The following is a 9,143-nucleotide window of genomic DNA, read 5'->3' on the forward strand; positions in this document are numbered from 1 at the left end:
TCTGTATGAGAAAAAGAGTCTAAGTTCTTCAGAAAACCTATTTGGAAGGCTGTGACAAAAATGCCAGTCACAACAATGATGTTCTCAAGGTTTATTTATTTTTGCCTTTTTTCATTAGAAGTTTTGGAAGCATTTTAATATTGTTAAAATCAAATATTAAAGCAAGTTACAGGTTTAGTACAGTATTTCTGAATTTGCACTTTTTACTGCCTCTTATCTTTTCTTTTTGGAAAGGAGAAGCTTTGTATTTGTGTCTGAGTCATGGCCTCTTTGCTTTTCTCCCATTCCTTCATCTTGACCATTATTGCTGTTTAGGAAACAACATTGGTCACTGAGGCATATCTTTGTACTTTGTGCACTTTCCAGTTTAATTACCACAGGAAGGAAAGTTTTCAAATGTAACCCACTTGAAGTCTTCCTATTGTTTAAGTGTACAGGCTTTTAAATTTAACAGACTGGATCAAGTGCTTCTGGCTACAAGAGATGCAGAAAGTGATTAAACTGCTTATGGCAAGCCTTGACATGTTGAAATTTTGCATATCTTGGAACAGTTTAGACCACTGCTTTTATTTCTTAAGAAAAAGAATTAAATTTACTTGGTTAAATAGCTGTCTTTACCACTGGAGAAAACTTGAGTCTAGATCACAAACATCCTGATGATATTCAAATAACATGGATGTCAGACAGGTATCACCACCTTCTTTCCTCTCCACATCTGCTTTTATCATGCCACACTGTATGTTAATGTGGAAATAGAACAGTAGAATCATAAAATGTCCTGAGTTGGAAGGATCAGGATCATGAAGTTCAACTTCTGGCCCTGCATACAGCAGCCCCAAGAATCACAGCATGTACCAAAAATCATTGTCCAAACACTTCTTGAATTTTATCAGGCTGGTGCTATGACCACTTTCCCGGGGAGCTTGTTCCAGTGCCCAAACACCCTCTGGGTGAAAAGTCTTTTCCTAGCATCTAAGCTAAGCCTACCCTGACACACATTCCTGATATTCCCTCAGGACCTGTTATGAGTCACCAGAGAGGGGATAAGTTCCTGGTCCTCTTCTTCCCCACCTGAGGAAGCTGCAGACTGCAATGAGATCTCTCCCTCAATCTCTTCTTCTCCAGGCTGAACAAACCAAGATCCCAGCTGGTCCTTCTATTTCTTCCCCTCAAGGCCCTTTACAATCCTCATGGCCCTCCTTTGGATGTTCCCCAATAATTTATTGTCTTTTTTATACTGCGGTTCCCAGAACTGCCCCCAGCACTGGAGGTGAGGCTGCCCCAGCCCAGAGCAGAGCAGGACAATCCCTCCCTTGCCTGCCTGGCCATGCTGTGCCTGATGCCCCCCAGGACAGGTTTGGCTCTCCCGACTGCCAGGGTACTGCTGGCTCGTGTTCAGCTTGCCACTGACCAGGAGCCCCAGGGATCCCATAGACCAGGATCCCACAGGTCCCTTTCCTTGGGGCTTCTCTCCAGAAACCTTTTGCCCAGTCTATATGTACATTCAGGGTTTCCCTGTCCCTTATTATTGGAATAGCTGATATTAATGACAGAATACCTCCTCTCAAAACTCTCAGGGGGAAAATGCCTAAGAGTTGTTCATCTACTTATTCTTTCTTTTGCTCTTTGAGTTATATGATTTTTCAGATGATTTCATCATCTCAAATGGCCGAGTTCCCAGAACAGTTTTTCCTTGAAATATTTTTCCAACTAGTAGCGCATCTTTAACACCCATTGGAATTATATCAAAGAATACATAAGAACAAGTTAATACTTCACTGGGCTATTTCTTGATAATCAGTATTACAGAGAGGAATCAAACTATAGATGTGTGCATTCATTTATTTCACGAATGGGTAGGAAACTTCATATCTAAATAACTTTATTAATTCTATCAACTGGAGGAATTTGTACTACATCCCATTTTGCTCACAACAGTTACCAACGTAATAATATTTTAAGGGTTAGCCACCCAGAAAATTAAGAAAATTAAGATAATTTCATGACCAAGATTAGTGACTTTCTTTTATTGTGTTAAGAAAGAAAGCAATCAATTATGTGCATCAAAATCAGTAATATATGATTAGAATGAAAACAGGTCATAATGTTGTGTCAATGGAACCATACTTGGATATGCTAGTGGACACATCAGAAAAAAAGACAGAGAAAATTAGGATTCTAATGTATTTCTTGAAAACAAGAGATTTAGTCTTGGATTACCATAGGAACAAAGAAGCCCAGCTACATTCATGGAATAATAATGTTCATGAGTTTTGAACAACTGAGAACTCTCCAGGAACAAATTGAAGTTTATTTGCTAAGCAAGACCAACAGAGACAGGAATTACTTTAAAAGCTGTGTTTTTTCACAAAGCTCCCATGGAGAAATCAGATTCTTTAACATCGCTTTTAGGATTCTTCACAAAAATCAAAATGTTCTCAAATTTGAAGTGACTTCCAATGTTTTAAACAAGAATTCAGATAACTCTTTTGCTTGGCAGTTGAGTCCTGGGTCATGCAGATATCCATGTTTCAGGCTTTGAAGCTATGCTCTGTGACAAGACATAACTGCATCTAGACAAAATTAGATCTCCTTGAACATTCTGAAGTGGAAGGGAAACTCTCCATAACTTTGGAAAGCCTCTGGAAGAAATTCAGTATTACATGAGGTACTCCTGGTGAGAGGACAGTTCTGATCATAGTGGATATGTGCATCATTTCCCAACAGATAAGTAAAAAAAAAAAAAAAAAAAAAAATTACATAGGCATAAATTAATACCCTGCATTGCAAAATCTTGTCCACAAACATTTTCTCCAGACTGGGGATTTCAAAGCCAGTGTTTTGGGAACTGCATGGGTTTGTTAGGAGGATAGAACTAGGGAATGGGATGAGCATTGTTAGGAGGATAGAACCAGGGAATGGGATGAGCATAGCCCACGGCTTTCTATGTAATGGAATACCAAAGACTTGGAGCCCTGTCTGCAATTCTTTCCTCAAGTGAAATCATATGGCCACTTCCTGGTCTTTGAGGGGCTCTGTTCTCTGAGGACTTATCTTTGCTTAGCTCAATCCACACTGAAACCAGCCTGAGAAGGGAAAGGAGCAAACACACTGCTGTTTCCTCACCTGCAGGTGTGTCTTTGCTATGGAAGCTTCAGGAAAAGGTACAACTTAGAGTAGCCTTTCCACTTGCAGAAAATATTGAAGAGATAAGATTATACTACAATACTAGAGTAAAGAGGGTCTGTTTCTTAGGGGTAGGCAGGCATTATTTCCAGCCCTTTTCTTTTTAGGGATAACAATATCTACCAAAGAAGAGGATCAGGTTGCTTGGATTGTGTTTGATCAAGAAAAGGAATGGGTGGTCAGCCCTAAACTCTTCAAACTCAGAGGAATATAGAATGTCTTCTGTGTCATCTGCTGAGCGAGTGCTCTCCTCAGTGCCCTCTTCATTGACTTCCATGTATGACTTGTGGACAGCCTCAGACACCCTCAGGCTCTCTGCTGCAGAGATGCCAGAGAGGTTGGCAGCCGGGCTGAACAGGTCAGTCATACCCAAGGATGTCAGGACAAATGTGAGGTTATATTTCTCCTCAATCTTCATGCGTGGGAGGTACACTTTTACTCTCTTCTTTTCCATCACCTCAGAACTGGTCCACTCGGTAAGTTTTTCAAAGCTGATTTTGTTCTCAAGCTGCAAAGAGAGGCAGGGAATGAAACATGTGAGATGCAAATCCAACTTCTTCCTACCATTCATTTCTGTCAAGGCTATCATAAAAGTAAAACCCCAACCAGAATGATTCCTGAAGCTCATCCTATTGGCATCCTTCTGCTATTTTATTAATTGCCTCTCCAGTACTGACTGTGTCACTCTCCTTTTATTCATATTTTTACCAACTTAATGCATCCTCCTTTGTCCAAGTAATCTTGTGTCTCATGAGGCACAACCCAACAGTTTCACAGCCTTGCAAATTAGTCAGCTTGTGAAAGACTGCAAAAAACAGGACCGTGAAACTTTACCTACGGTTGGTAGCACCTAACAAATGCAAACTCTTCCACATCTGTAATAACTCTATTTCATAATTTAAAAATATTACTGAAATATGAATAATTGTTCATATATTTTAGACTGCATTGATTTTTCTCCTTTCTTGAATACAAATGGGTAACTTTATAGCACTGCCTATATATACATCCTCTTCTGCAGGGCTGCAGCAGCACTACACTGCTTTACCTTCATTTTATAAAACCGAGCTCAGGACTCTTCTAAGAGGCTCTGCCTCAGCACCTGGGCAGATTCTGTGCTCCCCTCCCAGCCCAGCACAGCCATGGGGTGGGTAGCTGGGATGTCAATGAGCAGCAAAAGGTCTGACAGCAGCCAAGCCCCACTGATGCCACTGCCCTTCTGCTCACCCTGCCAGGGCCATACCTGTGCCAGGCCAGAGATGTCATCAGGCAGCAGCACCAACAGGCTCAGCTCTCCACTGGTGTACGGAAGCTCCAGGACCTTGATTTTATCTTCAGCCACTCTTCCCACTCTGAAGGTGCTGTTCTGATACATCATTTGCACGGGTCTGCTCTCTTGCTGCAAAAACAAATATGTGAGACGATGCAATGTGGGAGCAAACTTTTTCTTTGGTCAGACAAATGTACAAGGCCTTTAAAAAGACAGGACTGAATCTTCAACCATGCTGCCTTTGGAAAAGAGTTGTGTCTCCATTTTTGTCTCATCTGCTGGTTTGTTCTGTCAGACACAGCTGTCATAAATCTGACAGTGAGGCCCCAGGTAAATCACTCAGCCAACGACAACAGAACTGTTAATACAACAAATACACATCTGGCCAGAAAGTGTGTCTGTGCCCCCCACCTCTGTCACGTTGAAGGGCACTTCCTCAGTGTGTTCTTCTTGAAACGGGGTCTTCCATTTCCCTTTGAAGTAAATGGCATTCACAAGGACCAGCACAGTCTGAGGATTAACAGAGCTTGGTTCAAGGAAATCCCGGATCTGTCCTTTAAGAAAAAAGTAGGGCACAGAGTAGTCAGTTTCATAGCAATAGTTTTAGAAGTCAATCAATATACTGCTCCTTCACTTGACTTCTCCTTCTCCAAAACTCTGCACATTGAATTAAGTTTCATGAGGATGATTTAATAATACACTGAAAGACTGGCAACTGGCCAGACATTTCTGCAAGAAGACGGGTAGGTTCAAGAGTGTTATAGATTCCCAGGAACATTTCTAACCAGTGCCTAGGAAAAATAAATATTTATATAGAAAAGCAGGAAAGGGAGAGGGAAGAACCAACACAGATTTTCTCAGTATGTTTGTTTCTCACAATTCACTCTAAGTTTTTCCTCCCACCTCAACACAATAAATGCACACAAGCTTCTGAATCATTTATTTCCCATCTTCAGTTTAGTATGCATTACTTTCTCCCCTGGAAGCCCACTTACCTATCCAGCATATCCTTGTAAATATCTGCCAATAGTCTAGAGAAGCTGGCAGTAACCTTGCATGAGTTAATCTCTCCAGATACATAAAGAGTGCATATAAAATGTGCATATTAAGTGTGCATATCATGGCATCTCTGCCTTTGCCAGATGTGTTTAAAACACACTGTCACTGCCACACAGGTGCAATGGAGTAATCCCTTTCTACAGAAAATATCCACTAATGGGGACAGGAAGAGGAAATTTCTCCTCTAATGTTTAGTCCTTTCAGAAATTGCTAAAATGCAGTTGTCAGAGAGAAGTATATTTCATAGTCTTGTCAGACTTACCATTTGTCTGATTTTTCACCCAAGAATTAATGCGCTGTCTGGATTGATTTGATGCTGTTTTGAAGTTGACCGTTTCTAGACCAGATCTGTACAGCTTCTTCACACATTTTAAGTAAATCTGTAAAGACACCAATTAACTGTAGCCAGTGAACTAGTAATTTTTTAGAAACAATAAAAGAGTGAAATTAAATTTGGGTAATAAGATTTTTAGAGTGATGTCATGGTTAAGGTGTTCTCATTGCTTGCTTCCTGAAAGAATTTGCTAAAACTGGACCAGAAAAAATATTTTGTGACAATGACAATTTTACGACAACTTCAGATCTGACATCTTTACTATGTAACCAGTTAAGAGCATATATATTAAAAATATTTAATAATTTCTGGAAGAAAGACTGATCCAAACCCCCAGGTTTTAGGTTCATTATAGAGGGTTTTGTCATCTTTATGTTCACTTCCTTTTTTCAAAGCATTTTCCTTATTTTTAAAAATAAGAAGTCCCTTTTATTTAGAATATTTGTATCTTTTGCTTTGGAAATATGAAAGAAAGATTTTGACACTTTCAAAATTTGGTTTTGAGGTGAGTTTTCAAGTGAAGAAATATTCGAAAGTCAAATTATTTTCTGAGAAAAACTCCAATAACCAGTTAAAATAAAATGCTTTGGGGGAGCAAGTGGGGAGTGAGGAGTTACATTATCAATCATTTTGTTTATTACTCCATTCATTTTTTTTAGTAGGGCTGTATTTTTGCCTCAAATTGCTTTCTATTTAGATTGTTGCCAGGGCCATGGCAAAGGGAAAAGCCATGTAAATCTACACCAGTAGGGACTGTTGGATTAGATGGTCACCTACTCTGGCCAGTCCTCCCAGATTACAGAATTTTACAGGGTTTAGCAAGAGATCACTTACCGGTAGGATCTGACTTGTCTTTTCAGCATAGAGTCTGTTGGCAATGTGCAGCGAATAATTGGCTTCTGGTGCAGTGATATCAGAGAGAATTTCTTTAAACAGTAGGTGGATATTCGCAGACTTGCCACACTAAGTTGTTGATAAGAAGACAGAGAAGTACAGCTGTTAGGTTATTTTATGAGAAAGAGGATTATTTATAAGGTACAAATAATGTGGGAAAACACACAGTGTTTGAACATTTGCAAATGAACATGTAGTAGAGTTTAAGAGTTCCATGGGAGGGATTCTTAGTATAAGCAGCTAATGATATATAATTAATTCACAGCCTATTATGCCACTCATTCTAGAGGTTAATTATTGAAATTGGTGACTTTTCATAGGTACAAAGCCTCTAAATCCCAGGCACTCCTTGCATTTTCACGGCATATTTTGCAGAAGCTGCAGATGGAAGAAGAGAGCTAGATGGCAAGGGAGTGAGGAAGTGTTTTGTTATACAGTGAAAAAATGAATCATCTGTCTCTAGTTCCAGGAATGGTGACACAGGCTAAAAGCATGTAAGAAAACTGCACAATGATAAACAGTAGGTGGGACTGTATTTTTTGAGAATACTTGTGTTGAACAGCTCCTTTCTAAATGCTTATTGTGTCCCTAAATGCCCTAGCTTTGGATACTGCCTTTGGTTAAAAAAAAAAAAAGGTCTCATCCTTTTAAGTCCCACCTTGTGTTTCGGATCCCAAGTAAATGGGGACACACCAGGCTCCATGGCTTTTGTTATCTTTACAGAGGCAGCGGATTAACATGGACAGAAGCATACAGGTAGCAAGGTACTGGGACCCCTCATGGTTCTCTTGGGGTAGCAGTGGGAATTGGAGGCTGGAAATGTCCCTGTAGCTTTTAAGAGTGTGGTTACTTTCCATCCTTTGGGGATTCTGGGCTCTTTTCTGCTGTCCCGCTTTGGAGTCTCAGTTGCAATCTGCCTACTGTACTCAGGCTTCAGGCACTGAGACCTTTCCTAGGGCTGTAGCCCAGCAGCACTTGCAGGTGTGAAGTTCATTTACACCAAAGTGTATCCTGGTGCCCAAAGCACCCTATCCTGTCCTGTCACTTGCAGTATGTGCAGCCTGTCTTCTTTTTCTAGTGGTGTTTTGGAGGTTGTTTTTGTTCATTTTGGGTGGTTTTTGTTTGTTTGTTTTTGTTGGTGGTTGTTTGCTTGGCGTTTGTTTTGTTGCTGTTGTTCTTTGGGCTTTGGTGGTTTGTTGTATTTTTTTTTAACTTACATCTCTTAAATTAAGAGAATTAGCAAAGGTTTGGCAAGGTGTTGAAACTACTGAAATCACAATCAGAACAGTCTATTCTCAGGAAAAGGATGTGAAAGAGAAATCAATGTACCTTAGGCTTCTGTACCTTGGTCTGGATACTTCCAAGTCCTGCAATTTTATCAAAGTGAAGAACCTGCAATTGCAAGTAGAAATTAGGTATGTGAAGTCCACTGTCAGTCACTGATATTTGTGCTAAGTAGGTTTTCACTAAGCAAGTCTGATTAGCACAAAGATGAACTGAGAAATTTCATGTGAGCTTTAAACCAGGCCCCTCCGTGAAAATCTGTGATTGTGATCCTCATCTTAGATCCCTTATTTTCCAGTTAACAGCATTGTCCATAAATCAGCTACAGCGTTACAGCATCGTATTTATAACTATGACTCTTGTTTTCCAAATGTTTCATCTTTTGTATGTTTCAAGTTGTCCTTTCCACCTGGAAGGAATCAGGTCTCTGAGATAGTATAAGCTGAAGCAAGAGACCTGCCTTAACCATCCTCCAAAACTGCTCTTTCTTAATGAAAACCAAAAGTTGTTCTTGCCCTTCATTGGGGAAATGCAATAACTGAAAAGCTCCAGAGTTTGGAAAGCCATTTTTTTGCTAGGCAGGTTTGGAAGGTCTAAATGGATACTCTGCTGCCTCTTTGAATGGGATCAAAGAGAGTTTGTACCCATTTATGTACCTTACCTTCTCCATCTGATACTCAGTGTTATTTCTTGCTCCCAGATAGACCATGGCCAAGGCTGCAATCATGCTCAAGGGGCAATAAAAGATGTTGTCGTTGGGGTGGTAAAGTTTCACCTCTTTGAATACATCAAAACAAAATTCTGCATTTGCTGCACTGATGGAGCCCATTGTGAAATCAGTGTTTCCTAAAGCAAACAGAAATATCACTTTATGGTCACAACATGTTGTGCTTGTTTTAAGGAGTATTGCCAATAGCCCAGATACTGCCACTTCATTGATGGTTTTGTGATGCTAAACCAGTAAATGATGTGAAGCCTACAAATGCTGTGGTCATTAGAAATATTGTAACTCCTGATCCATTCACATATGAATACGTGTTTGCTTTCTTTCAACAAAATCCTATTAGCAGGATAGTACCTTGTACTTGCCTTTTAGGAAATAGAAAGTTTCATCCA

At 40.0% G+C, this 9,143-nt stretch overlaps 1 protein-coding gene across 1 annotated transcript; it reads right to left on the reverse strand.

The window, feature by feature from the left end:
* Positions 1 to 2,849: 2,849 nt before the first annotated feature.
* LOC134421243 (ovalbumin-like) lies at positions 2,850 to 8,856 on the reverse strand. The gene is made up of 7 exons (XM_063161918.1): positions 8,689 to 8,856; positions 8,088 to 8,135; positions 6,684 to 6,812; positions 5,778 to 5,895; positions 4,868 to 5,010; positions 4,430 to 4,585; positions 2,850 to 3,694 (listed from the first exon to the last, which is right to left on the reverse strand). Exons 1-7 carry the CDS (start codon positions 8,854 to 8,856, stop codon positions 3,290 to 3,292), a joined length of 1,167 nt encoding a protein of 388 aa, XP_063017988.1. The 3' UTR covers positions 2,850 to 3,289.
* Between the last annotated feature and the right edge of the window lie 287 nt (positions 8,857 to 9,143).

This window comes from Melospiza melodia, chromosome 1 (genome assembly GCF_035770615.1).
Source record: "Melospiza melodia melodia isolate bMelMel2 chromosome 1, bMelMel2.pri, whole genome shotgun sequence".
NCBI lineage: Eukaryota > Metazoa > Chordata > Aves > Passeriformes > Passerellidae > Melospiza > Melospiza melodia.

What these genes read in the sequence shown, in the direction of transcription:
- LOC134421243 (XM_063161918.1), bottom strand. Translation starts at nt 8,856, where the DNA reads ATGGGCTCCATCAGTGCAGCAAATGCAGAATTTTGTTTTGATGTATTC. An exon ending in CTGAGTATCAGATGGAGAAG is followed by an intron (nt 8,136 to 8,688) that starts GTAAGGTACATA and finishes TTGCAATTGCAG; the next exon opens with GTTCTTCACTTTGATAAAAT. An exon ending in TTGGAAGTATCCAGACCAAG is followed by an intron (nt 6,813 to 8,087) that starts GTACAGAAGCCT and finishes TCAACAACTTAG; the next exon opens with TGTGGCAAGTCTGCGAATAT.